The sequence below is a fragment of the Lutra lutra genome, chromosome 4 (genome assembly GCF_902655055.1).
Source record: "Lutra lutra chromosome 4, mLutLut1.2, whole genome shotgun sequence".
Classification (NCBI taxonomy): domain Eukaryota; kingdom Metazoa; phylum Chordata; class Mammalia; order Carnivora; family Mustelidae; genus Lutra; species Lutra lutra.
The window spans coordinates 101,547,814-101,570,045 of NC_062281.1; the positions used below are offsets into that span (position 1 = coordinate 101,547,814).

General features: G+C 37.8%; 1 protein-coding gene across 3 annotated transcripts in view; it reads right to left on the bottom strand.

The window, feature by feature from the left end:
• Positions 1-20,125, bottom strand: part of RAP1A (RAP1A, member of RAS oncogene family) — a 74,929-nt gene extending 54,804 nt beyond the window's left edge. Inside the window, exons 1-2 of one of the 3 annotated variants that reach the window (XM_047723603.1) lie at positions 20,006-20,125; positions 12,568-12,661 (exon numbers count right to left, since the gene is read on the bottom strand). In XM_047723603.1, coding sequence (XP_047579559.1) covers positions 12,568-12,581 — 14 coding nt within the window. In that variant the 5' untranslated portion in view covers positions 12,582-12,661; positions 20,006-20,125. The other 2 variants (XM_047723602.1, XM_047723604.1) reach the window with 2 other exon arrangements.
• Positions 20,126-22,232: the final 2,107 nt, after the last annotated feature.

The window sequence follows — 22,232 nt, forward strand, 5'->3', positions numbered from 1 at the left end:
GAATTGGTGAAGTAGACATCTGGTAATTTTGCATTAGTCTAGTATCCCTTCCTCCTCCTTTTGTTAACAGCATCCTGACTCTGTGTTGGGAAATAACTTCATCCCCTCACTGTAGTTTTGGTGGAAATGTCAATCAAGGTGTCCCACCCTCTACTGGGCAAAGGAGATCTCTTACCCAAACTCAAGATAGGCCAATCAGGCAGCATCTCTTAAGAAGCTGAATCTTGAGCAGAATGATATGAGGATGGGAAATGGTTAGTGCAGATTCATTCTGACTGTGCTAAACTAAAGACACTATCTATTCCTGCTACCTAGGTCTCAACCCCTGCAAACTCTCCCAGTGCTTCTTGGGGCTTCCTTCGGCCTGCATGCTTATTTCCTTTTTTTTTTTTTTTTTTTTAAGATTTTGTTTATTTATTTGACAGAGATCACAAGTAGGCAGAGAGGAAGGCACAGAGAGAAGGGGAAGCAGCCTCCCTGCTGAGCAGAGAGACAGATGCAGGGCTTGATCCCAGGACCCTGGGATCATGACCTGCACGGAAGGCAGAGGCTTTAACCCACTGAGCCACCCAGGCACCCCTGAATGCTTACTTCTTAAATTCTGTTATTCAACATCCTTCAAATACATGTCTTCTTCTGCTTCAATTAACCATCTTAGCCATTTGTTCATCCTTTCAATGGAAAAATATTTATTGAACGATGTGATGGTTAGTGGTATGTCACTTGGCTAGGACACAGTAGTACCCAGTTACTCAAACACAAAAATCTAGGTGTTGCTGTGGTGGTATTATGTAAATGTGGTTAACACCTACCATCAGTCCAGTTTAAGTGAAGGAGGTTATCAGTAATGTGGGGGGAGGCTCCATCCAATCAGCTGAAGGCCCTTAAGGGCAAAACTGAGGTTTCATGAGAAGAAATTCTACGCAAGGCTGCCAGAGAGTTTCCAGCAGCCCTGCCCTACCAATTTTGGACTTGGTAGGCCCCAAAACAATGTAAGCCAATTTCTTGAAATAAATCTCTCACTATACACACATACATACAAAATGTGTATGTAGATAGTTGTGTGTGTACGTATCCTACTGATCTGTTTCTTTGGAGACCCCTAATACAAACACCTACTACGTACTGGTACCGAGAACAATAAAAAATCTGTTTCTGTTGCTTGCAACCCAAGAACCCTAAGTACTATTATATATGTCACTGAGGAGAGGAAAGCTCACAAAGAGGTCCCCGCTTCACACATGTACTTATCGTTTAAGATCAGAGCTCAAAATAGAATTTTTCAATTCTAAACCTGATGGCAATAAAAGTATTTTCTAGACTCCTCCAAAGTACAGGGAAATTAAAGAATGAAGGCATGCTTAAGAAAGAAAGGGTGTCTAAAATAGTCAGAATGTGTGGGTTCCTTTACTCTAGTTCAGGAATCAGCAAACTATGACCTATAGGCCAAAAAGGGCCCACTGCCTATTTCTATGTGACCTGTATACTAAAAACTGTTTTTACGACCTTAAATGTCTTTTCTTTAAATCAAAAGAAAATCAGTACTTCATGACATGTGAAAATTATATGAAATGCAAACTTAAGTGTCCCTAAATAAAGTAGACACAGCCATGCTCGTTTGTTTACACATGGTCTATGGACTGCTTTTGCCCCGCAGTACTGCAACAGAGACCATATGGCCCTACAAACCAAAAACATTTCTTATCTGGCCCTATACAGAAAAAAATTTGCTGACCCCTGCTCTAGTTTACCAAAGAAAGCATTAATTTATCTCCAGGAGGAGTGGGCAAGAAAAGGGTAACGTTGTTAGAAAAGAAGACACAAGAAAAGGAATACATTAATTGTACTATTTATTGAGTAGTTACCATATAAAATACTGTTTTAAGTACTTTATATTTTAATATTTCTAATCTTCACAATATCCCTATTGAGGTAGAAACTATTATCCCCATTTTATCAATGAGTCAGAGAGGCTAAAACAAACTCGCCTAAGCTCAGCAGATACAAATTACAGAACCAGGATTAAAACTCTATCATCTGTGCACTTACCCACAACACTACACTGCTTCACCACTGACCTTGTCTACCTAATCTTCGCTACATTAATGAGTTAATTTTCCTTAGAATTCAAGTATTACAAATTGCAGATGAACCAGTACTGGAATAAGTGAAGAAGTTTGGGGCAGTGTATTCCTGAACTTGAGGGATTATAAAGGTCAATGCCTATCACCCTTCTTAAAGACAGGAAACTGAGGAGGACGCTCCTTGGACTCAATCATTGCTTTCCCCGCTCCCAAACTGGAACTCAGAAACTCCAGCAAGCTTCCATATGCAGGCTAAGATAAAGCACATTCTCCTCCCACACGTCTTGCCTCATCATGACCAATTAAATAAGAATCTCTGCATAGTGGAGTCAGGATGTGGTTATTTCTCAAAGCTCCTCTTTTAATTTTAATGCACAGCCCAGCCAGAATGGAGACACACCACATCAGTATACTACTCTCCTTTCAAGAAGAGTGATGATGAAAAAAGAATCCAGGTGAGGGGAAGAGCAAGGGCAGAGATGGGGAACTTGACAAAACCTGTCTCCGAAGAATTGAATTTTTATTTAGTGTCACAGCATCATGGTAAAGAACATTTCTAGTCTTCATGTTTCACCTCTATATCTGAAAATTTAAAAAAAAAAAAAAAGCAGATAGGAAAACAAAACAATATTCGTATGTGAACATGTTTACACAGGAATTTTAGCGAACTGATAAGTATTATTTTTGCTTTTATAGTTTTTACTTGAGCTGTATTTTTTTATGTGACCTGTTATTTCTTTTTATAATGTATTACTTGTTTAGTTAAGAACAATGAGTTCTTTTTTTTTTTTTTTTTTTTTTAAAGATTTTATTTATGGGACGCCTGGGTGGCACAGTTGGTTAAGCGGCTGCCTTCGGCTCAGGTCATGATCCCAGCGTCCTGGGATCGAGTCCCACATCGGGCTCCTTGCTTGGCGGGGAGCCTGCTTCTCCCTCTGCCTCTGCCTGCCATTCTGTCTGCCTGTGCTCGCTCGCTCTCCTCTCTCTCTGACAAATAAATAAAATCTTAAAAAAAAAAAAAGATTTTATTTATTTGACAGAGATCACAAGTAGGCAGAGAGAGAGAGAGAGGGAGGGAGGAGAAAGCAGGTTCCCTCCTGAGCAGAGAGCCTGACGTGGGGCTTGATTCCAGTATGCTGGGATCATGACCCAAGCTGAAGGCAGAGGCCTCAACCCACCGAGCCACCCAGGCACCCCAAAACAATGAGTTTTTTAAAAACAGCATGACTAGAAAGATATTCAAGGATTACTTTAATTATATTTTGAATAGAAAAATAATTATATAAAAAACTAGTAAAAATTACTTAATGCTTTCCTGAAAAGCAGTTTACTTTCTGAGTCAGCTGTTAATACTTGTTTTGAGACCTGAATGACAAAAAGCTAGATGTATGATCTGCAGGAAGAGTGAACCAGGCAGCGGGCCCAGTTAGTACAAAAGCCCTTAAGTGAGAAGGCCCCACGTTATAGTTGAGAAAGTCATCCTGATAAGCTGAGAAGAGACTGACTGGTAAATGGGGTTGCCCGGAGACAAATCAACATAGGTCTTTGGTGAAGCACTTGGATTTTGTTCTTCTAAATACAAAAGGAAGAAACAACAAATAGTTATTGCTTGATTATTGGGTGCCTCGTACCGTTCTAGGAACTAGAGATAGAGCAATGAATAAGACTTGCTGTCATGGAACTCTTTATACAAGTAGGGTTTGGTGGTGGTGGAGAGATGGTAAATAAGTGAACAAGATAATTTCAGAGGTCACAAATGCCATGAAGAAGCTTTAGATTGAGTGTTGAGGGAAGACTCAACTTTAAATTCAAAAGTTACACATTATTTATCCATAAAGGTAAGTATATCCTGTTTCTTGCTCTCAGCTATGAGGGGAACAAGGGAACAACAGAGTGATCAGACCTTCAATTTATTTTTTTTTAAATTTTATTTTTTATAAACATATATTTTTATCCCCAGGGGTACAGGTCTGTGAATCGCCAGGTTTACACACTTCACAGCACTCACCATAGCACATACCCTCCCTAATTTTCATTTTTAAATATCAAATTTATTGTATAGTCTTTTAAGTCTTTAAAAATACAATATAGACTATTTGTTAAATATAATACTAAAATGAAAATATAAAGAAAATGAGAACGTACTGCATCAGAATCATCTGGGATCACTTGGAGAAGTAAACTACAGATTCTGCAGTAAACTAAATCAACTGAAAAGTAAACTACCTTTACTAAAGAGTAATCTACATTACTACAGACCTAATAAAATCAAAATTTCTATGAATGGGGCTAGTGGCTTTTATTCAATGAGGCATGCTCGTATCATCATACTGCTCCCATGGAAATATGTAATACCGATATGTTTTAATTTGGTCTAAGGGATTTTTAAAATTATGTACTGAAGTGATAAAATTAAAATAAACTAAGAGCCTGGAAATCTAGGAATCCCTACTAAACTCTTTTCCTTTATGGAACTTGAAGATTCACATTTCTTCACAAACTATCAAACACCCTATTACTCACTGTCTCTACTGGGCACAAAGCACTGTGAAGAATATAAAAGAAAAAAGTAATATTTGTAAATTTTGCCACTAAAATAAACTCACTTTAGTTAAATCTGCAAAAACCAGCATTAACCACTGGCTTTCTCAAGGCACCATCAGTCACAAAGAAACAGTTTCTAATCTTATGATGCAAATTAAACCAATAAGGAACAAAAGTCACTGTTGGATAATAATAACTAGGATGCAGTCAGCTACACTAAATTCTCTAGTTACTATACTTTGTTGGCACATCAGCCTTAAAATACCCAGAATTCAAAATTTTGCCTGGACCAAATTAAACATCTCCCGTATTAAATACTATGGCTTAAAACATTAAGCCACCAATACCAAGATTTATTGCGTACATAAATAATGAAACTACCTAAGTGCATAGCTAATAGTTCTATTTAAGGAAAGGAGAATACACAGAGAATAGTCAAAGTAGTAGATACAAAGTGTCAGATACTGCTCCAGGCCATAGCAATCTTCAAATTCTTCCAGACATCAATGCCACCTTTTGGTGGTGGTAATAATCCTTATAGTGGCAGCAATAATATTTAAGCACTTTTTATATGCCACATACACTTATTTAGTCCTCAAATACGTCTAAGAAATAGGTACTGTTCTTTTTCCATTTTACAGATGAAAAGACTGAGAAATAAGAAGAGCTGGTAGGTACTATGGGCAATCTTTCACTGAGTGTTTTGCCAAATATTCAAATATTGTGAGATCTGGCACATCATCTGTATGAATAAATTAAAATCTTATAATTAAATAACTATCCATAAAAGAGCATAAAAATGAATGTAACTGAGGCAAACCTGAGTTAGAAGAATGGAACAAAAATTTTCCAAGTCCTCACATCAAGTAGTACAATGCTTTTCCAGTTTTTTTCTCACTCCTTACACCCAAAAAATGACAACTTAATTTTGCTTGTTTTGTTTTAAAGTACAGATTTTATCATTATATACAATTCCATCTCAGAATGCATCCTGTTTATTAATTCATTTATAAAGCCTTTAAACTAATTTTATCCCTTAAGACTCTTCATCTTTAAAAATTTCATTAAATTTCGGGGCGCCTGGGTGGCCCAGATGGTTGAGCGTCTCCCTTTGGCTCAGGTCACAATCCCAGGGTCCTGGGATCGAGCCCCACATTGGGCTCCCTGACATGGAGGCTTCTCCCTCTCCCTCTGCGGCTCCCCCTGCTTGTGCTAACTATCTCTGTCAAGTAAATAAATAAAATCTTAAAAAAATAAAAAATAAAAAATAAAATAAAAAATAAAAATTTCATTAAATTTCATTTCACATTTATAATGAACTCATTTAAATTATAAAATATAGGAATGATGTATAAAAATTCAGAAAATAAAGGTTTAAAGAAAAAAAATAAAGACCACCTTTAACCCCAAATTCAAGATAACAACTTTAGTCTTGGTATTTCCTTTTAGCCTATACATGAATAGGCATTCTGTAAAACTAAGAAGTGATATTATATAAACATTAGTAATGTTTATTTCTCTCTTAATAATACAGCACTTTTTAAAAATAGTACAGACAAATACACTTACGATTGATTTTCTACAAAACATCTGGGCTTACTGGACTTAAAAAGTAGTTTGTTATACTGAGAAAATTAACCGTGGTGGAGAGGAAATGGCTGGTCCTTGACAGAAAGAGCTCTCTCTCTTCCAAGTATTTGATTATTTTTTAAAAATCATTTTTAAATTTCACTGATTAAATAAGCATTTTCTTTTCATTACTGAAAAACTTCACACATCCATCTTCAGCACATCAAAACATCAAAAACATGGTTATGGAAGTGTTATGGCTACAAAAGATCAAAACCCAGTACATGGAACCTAAGCAGAGCCAGCTAAGAACACCACAACCATTAAGCGATGATTCTTTATATTCAGTGTTGAAGGCCTATTGCTTACATACCCATGCAAGCAGATGGTACTGAGTAGTGACACAATCTCAAGCTTGTTCTACTGACGACAGTAGTCCAAGTCTAAAGCATAACGGGAATAGCAGAATGAATACATCATCTAAAACCCCTCTACTCATGGTTTCACTTGCAGATTTGGTTGGTTCTTAGAATTATAATGCTGTCATAGTCCAGTGTGAAAATTATGACACTAGAGTACTATAAGAAGTAAATGAATATTTAAAATTCAAAGGGATGTTTTACAATGGAATTTGTCCTAAGTGTGAAACTCTACTCAAAAGACACAAAATGTTTTCTAAAAGAGAATACTATTTGACCAATTTTGACTTACTCAAATTTCAACCTTACCATTTGAATGTAAAAGAAACACCATCAAAATAACCTACCATCTGAAATTCTAAACAAAGGTGGGTCTGAGACATAAGATTCACCTTCTAAACTCATTTGCCCATCGTTTTTCTTGATCTGATATTCTCAAGTAATTAAATTAATAAATGTTTCACCTATAATTTTCAGATATACACATCTATAGATCTATTACTTGACTTTCTACGCAAAACAATTTCCTAAAGCATGAAAATGTCAATCAAGGAGTCATGTATGCCCTTACTAAACCGACTATATGATTAAAGAGCAGTAGAATGTACAGTAAAGCAGTCTAAAAGTTGTCATATAGGAATCTAGCAAAAAAAATCCAAAATAACAAAAAGCATTTCAAGGATACCAAGAACCAAAATATCATACAAACTTACCTTTTATACACCTTTCATAACCTTAGTCTCAGACAACTGGAAACATATTTTAAAATATGTTCCTTCTTCACAAAAACAACCCTGTTCATTCTATTTAGATCTACTGTACTGTACTCCCAACTCAAACCAACAAGACACAGATCCCATATTCCATGAAATAATGATACTGCCACACAGGATAAGATTCATCATATCCTCTCTGAAGGTCCTGTAGGCCACCATATCTGACCTAAGTGTTCTTTTTACTTGTTCAACATTAATTTATCTCATAGCCCACACTTCATCAATTTCATTTGTTTTTGTGAAAATAAGTTTCTTTTCCAGTCTATTATAGCAACTTCCATGTATTACCCATTCTCCTACAGTTAATCCTGTATCATAATCCTTTCCCTTTTGAGACCTTCCACTAAAATAGCTTCTTTTACTCTTTAGATTACCTGCATTGGCTTTCAACCCTCAGGCATCCATTCCTATTAGGTATGTATTTGAAAGAACTCTAAACTTAAATTTATTAGAATATTAATTCATTTGAAGGATTAGAAGAAGCTTTATAAATAAGTAATTCAGAGATCTCATACTGCCTAAGTATGCCCTCCCACACCACTGAAAACAGTCTGAGATTAGGTGGACAACTTATGTTGGCTACATAAACATTTTCACTACTGTTTTTCCACCACCTCAGTTCAGAAAACCATTGTAAATTTTTAAGTTAAAAAAAATTAAGAGACACAGAACCAAAAGATGGTATCTTGAATGTGAATACAAGAGATGGTATCTCGACTGTCTAAAAATCTAAAAACATTACAAACTGTCAATTAAAAATCTAACTGAAAATTACACTTTCCAAGTTTGTGGTCTTTTATTTCCCTCAGGATTTGTACTCTGTGATTGATTTAAATGACTTACACCTCATGGGTGGGTAGGGGGGTGAATTTTACAGGAAAAAAAAAAGTGAAGCCAATTATTTCTGAGTAATTTTCTAGACTCATTTAGAAGAAAAATGATGTGTTACATTGAAGAAATGATTATAAGGATATAGGGATTTCAGCTACTCATTCATGTTTGGATATAAGCAAGATACAAATATTTATTGACCACCTATTGTGTGCTTTGTAATGCGGTAGTCCCTTCTGGAAGTTTGGTGTCAGCATTATGTTTTATCATTAGAGTTTGTTAATTTTTATAAATTATGTAATTACTTTGAATTTTATCATCTGTAAAAAATGAACAATATCTATTTTTCTGATTTGCTGTACAGATTAAATGAGATGTAGTAACTTCACCTTCAAAAAAATATTACTTCCCTTCTCTCTGTAGGTCCCTCTACAGATTAGGACATTGATCTTATATGAAAAATCTCTTTTCTCCACAGATTCAACATCTTTATAGACTTTTGTCTATTAGTTGCACTGACATTTAATTAACTGGATAAGAAGAGCTAATCAGAAATCTCAAAACTGTCAAAGACATAGATATTAATGAAACTCAATGTTAGGTTCTTGAGGTACCAGCATGATGTCTTATTTCATTAACAGCTTGCAAATCACAATATATGATAATGATTTGTGATAATTAGCCACAAAGATCTGAGTTGATATAATTATTGGTCAAAGCAAAGATATATAATATTTTACCTTTAAATCTATTGTGAGAACATATATAATTTTCATTAGGCTTTTTACAATACTAAGAATAATTAATTCCTTTCTCTGCAGACCACTGAGAGAAACATAATTCATATATCATGTTAGTGATTTTCTATGTCTAGAGAAACTACTGGTTACCCTACTGATTTAAGCCAGTGATCACCAGTAACACCAACTTTAAATTCAAAAGTTACACATTATTTATCCATAAAGGTAAGTATATCTTGTTTCTTCCTTTTGTATTTATAAGAACAAAATCCAAGTGCTTCACCAAAGACCTATGTTGATTTGTCTCCGGGCAACCCCATTTACCAGTCAGTCTCTTCTCAGCTTATCAGGATGACTTTCTCAACTATAACGTGGGGCTTCTCACTTAAGGGCTTTTGTACTAACTGGGCCCGCTGCCTGGTTCACTCTTCCTGCAGATCATACATCTAGCTTTTTGTCATTCAGGTCTCAAAACAAGTATTAACAGCTGAGTCTTCCCTCAACACTCAATCTAAAGCTTCTTCATGGCATTTGTGACCTCTGAAATTATCTTGTTCACTTATTTACCATCTCTCCACCACCACCAAACCCTACTTGTATAAAGAGTTCCATGACAGCAAGTCTTATTCATTGCTCTATCTCTAGTTCCTAGAACGGTACGAGGCACCCAATAATCAAGCAATAACTATTTGTTGGATCACTAACCAAAATGTTTAAGAATGTTTTGGGGAAAAACCGATTTCTTAGTCAACAACGTATATTTAGCATTCAAAATTGCTAACCCAAAGGAAGTAAGAAAAAATGTTTTTGACTAAAAGAATAAGAAAAATGTATACAACATTCTATTCAACAAGTGAGCTTCATTTTCTTTTATTTCTATCCTTTTGGATAGACTATGAAAATCTATTAATGTTTCACACACTTCATATGTCACCTCATATAAAAAGAAAATGAATTTTTTTATTTCAGTTTTAATGAGGTATGTAATGTATAAAATTGTGAATTTTCTTATAATTGAATGCCATGGACTAACAGCCACTCAATCTAATACCTTATTTTTCCTGCCAAGATGCAAGCAGGACAGCTTCTAAGAATGTAAAACATACTGACTGGGAAGGCCAGAGTTGCAGTAACAGTGACAGTGCCAGAATGGCCCAAACCAGGGAAGTTCTTGCTCTCAGCTATGAGGGGAACAAGGGAACAACAGAGTGATCAGACCTAGGGGAATAATTGTAGCTCTGATTCCTGTTAACAAACAGAAATATCTTCAAACCAAATCAAAAGAGATTCAACTAGAATCTTATAGTTCAAGACATTAAATATCTGTTTTGAATACCTGAGGTCTCTTTAGCAAATGAAATATCATTCAGTTGACAAGATATGGGCTTTTGCAGTTTCACATAAGAAAAGCACAGTATTTGTAGTAAGTAACACACACAACCCCAATACTATGTGCTACATTTGCTTACTAACTTAAAAATATTTCTAAGAATACTTTTAAAAGCGAGAGATTTAAATGAAAATAACTAATAATAAAGACTTTATTTCTGAGTTTGGAAAATATTTGAAAACTAAAAGAAACATTAAAGAAAGATAAAACAACTCACTAGTTTAAAAAATGCAAACACCTTGAAAGTATCACAAACCCATGTATACTTTTTAAAAATCGGGTGTTGCTTCTTTTCTCAACTGGTAGTATTAAAGGAAGACAGCAACCAGAAAATTCACAGCCCATGTGAGTTTACTTACCAGGCACAAAGAAACATTAATATCAGTCTGTAGGCTAACCTGCTTGCTTATTATTCAGCCAAGTGGAAAGTACAATTTAGCATGGAGCTAGAGCCAGGTACCAAAATGACTAAGAATGGCACATGTAAACTTTTTTTTTTTTAATTAAGAAACTAAAGAGGAGAGAAGTATTAAACGTAGGATTTCCTCTAAAGATCACATACTCAATTTTCTATTTTTCATTGCTCCATATTTCACTGGCAATATTCTAAGCTGCTTAACAAGAAGCCTATATTTCACTTTTCATCATTCTGCTCACATAACTGATGCTTCCGAAGTCCAGTGCATGGACAAATGCTCAAAAACACATGCAGAATTTAACCTTACAGTGAAGTATTTTAAGATAATACCTCCAGAAATAGAATGTCTAAAACTAAGGAGTCTTTGTTAACTAACAACTCAAAATGCTAAATAAATAACATTTCTGCAGACTATGCATTTGTCGAAGAGCATAAGCACATATTTTTCACAGATCAAATAATAGGAATCTTTTACCCTTCAATTAAAAAAAAAAAAGTAGCAACAACCAAAGGACAGCTAGTCCTAGTTCCTCAGTGGTTCCTAACTCCATGTGGCCTATCCCTTAGGCTCAGACTATTTCTTTTGAATTTCATCTCTAAACTGAGTACACTTATAGACCCAGAGACTTTGACAATGACTCCCAGCAACTCTACCCAAAACCTACCCTCTTGTTATTAAGCCAATCTCCTTGCCCTCAGTCTCTTTCTTCCTCGATTCACTCATACTTTGTATCCAAATTCATCTTCAAAAAGATGAATGCTCTGACTGGGTCATTTTCCTCATGTCAAAACTTCTTATGCTCTTGAATAAAAGTCTATACTTCTCAACCTAGCATTCAATGACTTCTACAGTCTAGCCCAACAAATCTTTATAGTCTTATCACCATATTTTCTAATTATACAAGTTCAGGCTTCTATCAAATCAATCCCCTGTCCTTCAACTTGTCCTGAACTTTCTATCTTGGCTCATGCCATTCCTACCATAAAGAATGTCTACCACTCCCCTCCAGCTGCCACTGCTCATTGCCTTTTGCATCTCTGCATTTATTCATGTAAACAAGGACACACAAATGATATCTGCCCTACCCCACCATAAGGGCAACCTCCCCAAATTTACAATAACTGGCTCTTATTAAATGCCTACTATGTGCCAAGCAGCCAGTTTTACATATTATTTCTAATCCTCTCAACAAAATCGTGAAGTAGGTATTATTATTCTCCTTGTAAAGATGAGAAAGCCAAAGTTCAGAAACATCAAATATTATATTTAGTAAGTCATCTCACATTATATACTCAGTATGTTGCCTCAAATCATAGACTTAGTAAGTGGCAAAGCAAGGATTTGAATCCAGGCTGCCTAAGTCCAGAGACATTGCTCTAAACCCTATGTTGGTTGGTTTCGTTTTGTTTTGTTCTGAACTATGTGACTACCCCCTTCATCTATCTGAAATCATTTAGTTTTACATGATATCTCCACTTACTACATACTAAACAATAAGCTTTCTCATGTTTGCCAGTTTAGTAAAGGGAGAACATTAAAATGCTACTTCTTTCCAATAAAAGAACAGTGCTCAAATTGCAACTTCAAGGAATGTCTTTTTTTGTCACAAAGATTATTTTCACCTAAAATATTTTCAAAGAAATTCATTCCAACCAACTTTTTCAAAGATGACTGAAAATTACCAATCATACACTATGATGGTTTTACAGATTATTAATAATAAGAGGATTTTGCGATTACCACCCATGTATTGTAACAGATATCTATCAAAGTGGCAAAGATTGTAAAAACTGACCTACTCAATGCCATTGAAGGTGCAGTGAGACACACACTCTTATACACAGGGTAACCACCCTCTGATCCAGTTATCCCACTTCTGGGAATCTATCCTAAAGGAAGAAAAAAAAACAGAGATGCAATCAAAGATAAATGTACAAAAATGTTTGCCCCAGTGTTATTTAAAATAGTAATATTATAAAGAATCAACCTAAAAGTCCCAAATTAGGAGACCAATATCCTGTTTAGAGAAAAACGCAGGCAGAAAACAGTATATATAAAAGTACAATTCCATTAAAAAAAATTTTGTACATGCAAGGAAACAACTAGAAAAATGTACTTTAAAATGTCAGTAGTAATTATTTCTGGGTGATAGGTTTATAGATGATTTTCAATTTCTTCTTTACATGTATGTTCTTTTCAAAATTTGCCACAATGGAACATGAATTACTTTAAACAAGAAAAAAAAAAAATGTAAGCAGCTATAGTCACTGAAAATGATCCTGAACCTATAAAGGCATGTTACTTGGAAAATAAACATTTCCCAGTGCAAGAAAATGTCAAACCTGTTTCGTTTCCACAACCTGTTAGCTCACACTTACTTTTAGACTGTGTAAAGAATGTCACCCAAAATTCAGTGGTATTCATGAAATTGCACAATGCTCACTATCTAAAAGTCAGCCAATGCTTCAACAGAAAGCACCACAGTTAAATGAATTGTTTTACTGTATGTCTATTGAGAATAATAAATATCCAATTAATCCTAACTCAAAACATGCAAAAGGAAAAAACCAGAAAAACTATTTTTGTTCTGCAAATTAACTATGTATACTGTTGTTGCCTTATAAGCCCAGCATAGTTAGGTCTGGAGTGGGGAGGAACTTGAAAATAAAGCTGGCAAGCTACCAATATTCACTAAAAATGCACATAGATGCATTTTTTTCTACATGCACATTTCTGTTCTAGGGCAGAGTTAACTTTAGTGGCAAAAGATGATTTTTATCAGCGTAGAAAAAAAGATTAAGCTGTTCTACAAAAAAACAAAAGCACAACAACAAAGAAACCTTCTTATATTAAACACAGAATTAAAATTGCCAGCTGAACCAGGTGGGGGGGGAGTCCCTACCTTTGGCATATATGCAGAACAGCAATTTGCCAAAACAAAAACAAAAGCAAAAACAAGTCTCGAATTGAAGTAAAACAGTCATTAAGCAAAAAATTCTTATTTTACTGTATTTTAAACCGGGAAACTTGTTTGCTTGTTAATACTAAAATGCTGTTAGAAAATAAAGCCGTGGGGGGTGGGGGGGGAGAAAACAGTATCACAGAAATAGTCATTGAGTAACTAAGAGAAAATTTAAAGTATTACATTGATGTTACTTAGAAAATGAGTATCATTCTATTTCCATTCTACCATGAAAATACAACATTTATTTATAAAACATATGTCAGGTTCTGGCAAACAAAATAAATTACTAGACTATAAATTCCTTATAATAGAAGCTGCAGTCTCACATCTCAGTTTCCATCAAAGAACCTAATATTGGGTCATGTGAACATCTGTTCAATGACTGAATCTGAAATCTATTAATAAAATCATGCAACGTTTTTACATGCATTCAATGGAATGGAAAAGGTAGATCAAAAGACATCAAAGATTTGGGATAGATACTGAAAACTACATAAAATCCAAAGATTAGTGTTAATTTTCAACTGCTAAAACAATAAAGTTATGGTTGCTTGCTTAATGTTTTATAATACAGCCAATTTGTCTAGAACAGAATGATCCCGTTTATAAATGAATTTTTAAATATCATTGAAAATACAGTGTATGCATTTACTCTTCAGATCAGTCAGATGTATAATCTGAAATGTTCAGTCTGCAATAGGAGATAATTTCCTACTCCTTAGAATCTTACAAGCCACATTTGGGATTTGGCCAAAGAAACAACTGCACCCAGTTCTTTGTGCCTCTCTTACTTTTACACTTCTGTGGTTGATAACTAAACCACAGTTCTATCCTGAGCAAAGCTATTTCTCACAACCAGAATAAATGTGTATAGCACAGCACTGCAAACAACCATGAATGTTATAGGTATATATACTTGTGAATTCAAAGTAACTTACTTCATGCTTTACTTAATCCAACAGTATCTTTTACCAATTACAGTGCATAGTTTAGCATATTCCTATTCTTATAAAATATGGACTAACTTAAATATATCCTAAAACCAAACACAGGGTTACATATTTAATTCCAAATTTGGTTGACTTTATCATTCTATACTTTGAACCAATCTCTAGCAATGGAGACTACATAATAGGCTAGAGACAGAAAACTGGGTATGCAAAAAATTTTTTTCCAGATTTATCTGGAATTAGCCTAAATAAATAAGTCATCTGTACCTTTATTAAAAAAAAAATTAACTTGTCTACGAACTGAAGTTTATTTCACAAAACACACCTAATCCTCTCTGCGCATATCATGTATTTCTGAAAACCATATTAAAACCATTATTTTTAGGGGCGCCTGGGTGGCTCAGTGGGTTAAAGCCGCTGCCTTCAGCTCAGGTCATGATCCCAGGGTCCTGGGATCGAGCCCCGCATCGGGCTCTCTGCTCAGCAGGGAGCCTGCTTCCCTTCCTCTCTCTCTCTGCCTGCCTCTCTGCCTACTTGTGATCTCTGTCTGTCAAATAAATAAATAAAATCTTTAAAAATATATATATATATATAAAAACCATTATTTTTAGACTATTTACAAAAGTACATTATCTTTTGTTTCAACTCCACCTTAATCATCACACACAATTTTCCTTTTCTTATTGGTGCATGCAAGTACCTTCTACGTCTAAAAGGCCTATTTTCAAGTGTAAATGAGAGCACGGCACAGTTCTCTGCTGAACTGCTTTGTTGATCAGTACATCATAAGCTAAGCTTATAGGTCCAATACGCTTCTGGATCATTTAACTTTGAAACAAACTGGCCTCTTAACCACTCATCTCAAAACTGTCAGAGGGGGACTGTAAAGAGTATATGAATCATTCAGTGTCCTTAACCACTATTAAAAAAGTTCATAACCTGAATGGGGCAATATTATCTTTGTACATGAAAGACTGAAAGGCACATGAAAACTACCACTTGTAATCCCCAAATTTCACGCACAGAAAAAGGGGGTGGGGGGTAGTGGATGCTTCATCTCAGCAACATAAGAAAGCTTAAATATATTTATGTTTAACACTAATCACTTCCATAGGATGTGAATTTGGCATTAAGTCATACAGCAATATATGACATCAGAACGGACAGAAAATACTTGAAAATATGCCATAACTCTTTTTAAAATTAATGAGTTTAATCTGAAAAGGAACATCAGGAGGAAGTAAGATGATGTTCACAAATTTAAACTCACCACAACATTAATATATAAACGCTTTATACAAATTTTTAAACTGAATTTCTAAAATAAGAGAATTTTACAACTGGGAACTTAAAGGTTATTTGAGGTTCAGTGAACATCTGATGGATCCCTAGCATGTGTCAGACACAGTGCTAGGTGCTTGCAGGTAATTCAATTATTCAACTCACTCACTTTAGAGATGGTGGAGTTCCCTGCTCCTGCCAAATCAAGCCATCTAAATTTCAGAACCAGAAATGCTGAGCAATGCCCTCACAGTAGTGAAATTTCTATCAAAACAGACATGTATCATTCTCCCTTATAAACTAAATAAAATGTCAAAGATGCAATGCTAACCTTATTTAATAAGAGTCCCCGTGTTTTGAATAATTATAAAGAATTACAACAAAATTCAACTAAGTACTTAGTTGCATAATTTATTCCAAAGAACAAAACATGGGGCTGTCAGTTATAAGATTCTAAAGACATACAAAACAGAAATTAAATAAATTACAGATATGATTTAAAAATTCCTTCGTAAAAAAAAAAAAAGAAATTATCAATATGAAAAATTAGATGCTTGATTGGAATGTCTATTTTATATAAAAGATCATCAGTCATATAATAACAAAGTTCATGGACGGTAGTAAACTTGGGCACGGCTGTAAAGTTATTTGACTATTAGATTCTGAATTAGGACAGAATGTAAAAGTTCCTGAGGACAAAGACCCTGTCTAATTCATCTCTGTATCCCCAACAATTAGCACTCTATTTTTAAATGTTGGAGAGGTGAACTAACATATGAACTCTAAATTCAAGCAATTGGAAAATTCAACCTAACAATCTAGAAGGTTTTTCTTTTATAACTCCAATGATTTCTTCAAGTATTAAATAATACTCAACTCAAGTCACATTGCCTTAAACTAGATCAAAAACTGTGGCTATCACTTTAACTAGTACAACATACCTCATTGAAGGAATTCACAGATACATCAAGAAGACAAGTAAATTCATACACTTTGATTCAGCAGTTCTTCCTCTGGAAATCAATCCCAAGAAAATATGCCAAAAGAATATGTTGCATACACAAAAGTATTCACTTCATTGTAATTTTAGTAGGGGAAGCAGAAACTACCTAAAAGTCCAGCAACAGGTAGATGGACTATTTTGCAACATCCGAAAAAGGCTTAACATAAAGATTAGCCTCCTAATTGGTCTTCCTGCTTACACTCTTGCCCACCCCAACTCCCCACCAAGCTGATTTCCACACAGCAGCCAGAAGGATTCTCACAAACTCTTCTAATTAAAATCTTCCAATAGTCGATTGGTAATTTCATTTGAAGTAAAATTCAAAGTTCTTACCATGACCTACAAGGCTCAGTTACTTCTCTAACCTAAAGCTCTCTCACTCCCTCTTGCTTACTGTCTTCTCAAAAGGCCAAGTACTCGGAGAGGATCTTTGCACTTGCAGTCCTCTCTGCCTATAATCTTTCCCAAGAGAGCACACCTAACTCACCTTCTGCAGAGATATACACCTAACTCATTTCCTTCAGGTCCCTGCTCCAGTCACATGTCTTCCCAGCCACTGCTTCTCTCTTTCCCCTCACCCTACTTTATCATCTAACATATTCTGCATTTACTTGGTTATGGCTCACCTCTCCTGATGAGAATATAAGCTCTCTGACAACAAGAACTTGATTTTATTCACACAATAGGCATTCAAAAAGCATTTGTTGAATTAGTATTAAATGTTGATACAATAATTATTAACTACATGAAAAATCATGCATATAAACAAGCTCAGAAGAGAACAGGAAAAATGAATAGTTTGATTTGTGAACGTTTTCAAGCTGATCATATTACTAAGGAGTTTGTACAATAAAAATTCTAAGTCTGTTGTGATTATGATTTTAGTCTGCCAAAAGTAACTACAACAATCTTATTTCCTTGGAAGCCATTAGTATATTAGCTTAAAACTGGCTGGTATTAGTTATTAGTGACAAGTTTTCCTCATAAAATTGTAGTAACAATTACTCTTAAATCTTGTTCCTAAAGACCCAAAGTTTAGTCTGGTAAGTATCGACACTGTTATTCTTGAGGCCACACAGAAAGTGAACAAAGGCTTTTAAACAGTTTTAATATGGAACTGAATAATACTCAGGGATTCCAGTTTGCTTTTGAAACAGGTATCTATGCTTGGCTTCAGAGCGATCCTGAAACTGAATGCAAAATTTTGTGCATAAAAGTCTATTACTTTTTTTTTCCTGAGGAGAGAGACTACATATTTCATCATAATCTCAAAGGTGTCAGTGGCCTAGAAAAGGTTAAGAATTACTATTTTATATTGGAAGTAGAATATTCTAATATAAGCCACCTCTCAAAAGGACAGAAGATACATAGTATCTAGCCACATCTTCATAATCACTCAATTCATCCACAAAATATCAACTGCCTACCTTGTGCCAGGCAGGTGTGATCCTCAATACCTTACATCTAATCATATTTTGCAGTACATAATTGAAAATACCAAGGAAACAAGGTTCAGTGAAACACCAGACTAAAAAGTAATTTCAACCAATGCAAATATAATTTCGAAACAGAAAGTGTTACAAGAAATCACAGTAAAGACAGAAAGGGGCTCCAGGCCTCATTTAGTGTTTATTATGTCAAAATACTGCAGATATCAATTACATCAAAAGGAAAGAAAAACTACACACACGCATGCCCGCCTCCACACACTGACAGGAAACCAGAAGAAAGTTTCCAAATCCTGTTTCCAGCAGCATCCCTTCTGATACTGGGCCTGCAGAATGCTTTTGAAGGTAGGCGCCCCACGATAAAACTATGAGCTGCTACTTTACTCTTACTGTGATAAAAACAGAAAGAATCATCATCCCACACCCAGGAAGCAGAAAACTGTGGCCACCTGTAAGGCTGTGGCCCATTAACCTCCTGCCCTGATATTCCTTTTTTTTCTCCTCCCTTCAAAGCAGTGACAAAACCATCTTCCCTCCCAAAAAAGGAATACATAAACTCAATGTTAGTTCTTTTTTCCAAGAGGTTAAAAGGTCGTCCAAACTCCTGGCACTTAGCCCTGTGAGAAGATCCCATTTTTCCGGCACAAGTGTCTTCCCTCACCTTCTCCCCGTAGCAGTAGATTACACAATTCCGCTGAAGACACGGTCCTTAACTTCCTGACGGGGACAAGCGACATTCCTACCAGCCCCGGTCTGAAGGAAGCCAAGAATCACACGGTGACCCCTTCCCTAACAAAATTCAGGGAAGCAGCAGAGACCCAAGAAGAGCAACGCTGAAAAGGCGAACACATGGCAAGCTACGGAAGACGCGAGGGAAAGAGGGCGGGAAAGGGGCTGGGAGGTGGAGTGGTATGTAGAGATGTCAGCCCTCTGCACTGGGGGAATAAAGGAAGGAGAGGGAGACCCTGACCCTGACAGAAGTGAACGCAGAGAGAGCAACCCTCCCGTCTACCCGCACCTTCTCTAGCACAGGAGAGCAGAAAATTCTCCCAACCCTCCAGCCCCCTCTTCGCGTGACCCTCAATGGGAGAGCTGGGTTTGCGGGAAGGTCTGACCCTAGTCTGGGGACATGCAAGAAGGGGGAAAAGGCAGCGATGTCCAGTCCTCAGCATCTCTCGGACAGTGAGTGACGAGGGCACTGTGTCCGAGGAGACGGCGAGGGAAACGGGCTTGTGCCATGACACCTCGGGGAGTTGGGAGGGTGGGGGGACACAATGTCCTCTTTCTCTCCCACACTCGGCCCGGGCCCCTCCCGTCCGTCTCCCGCAGGCCCAGCCACAGTCGACCGGCTCGGTCCGCGGGCGTGGTTGGCTCTGGCCCTGGCAGCGGCGACAGGGCCTCCCGGAGCCCCGGCCCCTCCCGCCGGCCAGGCCCCCGGGCCGCCGCCCCGGACACCGAGGGAACGCGGAGGAGGAAGGGGGAGCCAGGGGACTGACCGGCGACATGAGCTGCCTCAGCCCTGGCTCGGCCGACCCGCGCCCCCAGCTCCCTCTGGGGCCGACTCGGGCTCCCCGCCCCTCACTCACCCCCCCGGTCCGGCGCCTCCTCCACCTCCTCCTCCACCTCCTCCCTCCTCTCGGCCGTGGCTCCTGCTCCGGCTCTGCGCGGCGACGGCGGCGGCAGCGGCGGCGGCGGCGGCGGCCTCGAGAGCGGCGGCGGCGGCGGCGGCGGCGCCTCCAGAACGCGCACGCACGCAGCACGCAGGCCCCGCCTCCAGTTCCGCTCCGCCCCTCCGAGTCCGAGCTGGAGAGCCTTCGGCCCCGCCTTCCCCGCGGCTTTCCGGAGTCCGCTTAAAGGAGCCGCGCTGAAGAAGGTGGTGAGAGCTGAGAACCTTGTGGGAGGAGCGGGGTTTGGGGGCCTTGCGGAGGGCTGGGTGGGAGGCTGCCTAAGGCGAGAAACGAAATGAGGAAGGTTCCGAAAATTCAGGAGGAATAAAATTTTGGAGGGAATGAAATCATTCAACAAGTGCTAATTGAGCACCTAGTAAGAGCCAGACGCTGTTCTGGGTTCAGGGGATAACCCCATAGGCAAGCAGAGGTCCTCGTGACGCTTGAATTCTGGTGGGGTGGGAGAGAAGAGACAGAGAACAAACAAGTAAACAATAATTTCAGGTAGTGATAAGTTGTGTGAAGAAAAATAAAGCCAGGAATGGCGTGACTTTATAGCTGGCCAGATACTGCCCCGCAGAGGAGACCTTTGAGCACCTATCATATACATATGATAGGAAGAAATGAGCCTAGCAAATACCTAGGGTGTGTGTGTTGGTGACAGGGCGGATAGTAGGGGGGTGGTTGGCGGGGACAGCCTTTCCAAGCTGAAAGATAATCACCCATAAATGAGAGGTGAGAATAACACACGTGCTAGATTGCAGGAACAGCAAAAGGCCAGTATGGCTGAGTGGAACCAGCTAGCCAGAGAGCAGCGGTAGTGAAGCTGAGAGGTGTGGAAGGACTAAATCCTGTGGAGCCTCGTGGGCTGTCCTAAGAGCCACTGAAAGCCGTGGAAGGGTGAGCACAGGAATGACCACATCTGATTCACATATTTAGAAGTTACTCTTGCTAATATGTGTAAAATACACAATAGGGAAGCACAAATGTCCACAAGAAGACCACAAAGGATGTTGTTGGTGGTAATTTGGAATAGGATGGCACCAAAGGAGTGAGGCGGCTATTCAGATACATTTTGAATTGGAATGGATTTGGCCGAAAGCGTGGGAAGGAACAAACATCATGGATGATTCTTAGATTCAGGTCCTGAAGGATGGGTTAATGGTGGTGCTGTTACAAAAGATGGGGAAGACTCAAACAGAAATTTGGGGATGGGGGAAATCAGGAGTTCTGTTTTGTACATGTTATACTTCCTTGTTATACATCTACATGGAATGTTGAGTACAACGTTTTATATCCAACAACAGTTGGATATAAATTTGGGATTCATCAGCCCACAGATGCTTTTTAAGCCTGAAGTCTACATAAAAGCTCTTAAGGAGGGAGAGTAGCTGGAGTAGAGGACTAAGAGGAATCCAACACTTGGAGATTAAGTAGAAAAGGAGGAGGAGCTACCAGTCAGATCAAAGGACTACTAGGAAAGGGTGAGTGACTGAAGATAAGAGAATTGCTTCTGGGTGGTGGGAGTCATCACTCTTATCAAATATGGCTGAAACAACTAAGCTGAGGACAGAGTTTGAACACTGGATTTGGCCAAATGAAGGTGACCGATGTCCTTGATGAAAGCAGTTTCAATGGTGTCGTAGGGGAGAAAGTCTGATTAGGGTGTGTTAACAAGAGCATGGGAAGTGAGGAAGAGAGAGTGTTTATAGCAAGTCTAAACATCTCTTGAGATTTGCTGTAAAGAGCAACTGAGAAAAGGGTAGTAGCCCCAGGAGTATTTGGGATTGAGGGAGAGTATTTTATTTTTTTTATTTTTTGAAGACTTTATTTATCTATTTGAGAAAGAGAGAGAGACAATGAGAAAGAGAGCATGAGAGGGAAGAGGTCAGAGGGAGAAGCAGATTCCCTGCCAACCATGGAGCCCGATGCGGGACTCCATCCCGGGACCCCAGGATCATGACCTGAGCCTAAGGCAGAGGCTTAACCAACTGAACCACCCAGGCACCCCAAGGGGGAGTATTTTAAAATGGGAGATGTTCCTTTGTTGGTATGTTGGACCAATTTAGAGTGGTAAATGTGTTGGAACAGAAGGCAAGAGGAGACGAGTGGAGAAAGATTGTCCTCAAGAAGATGAGAAGCAGGG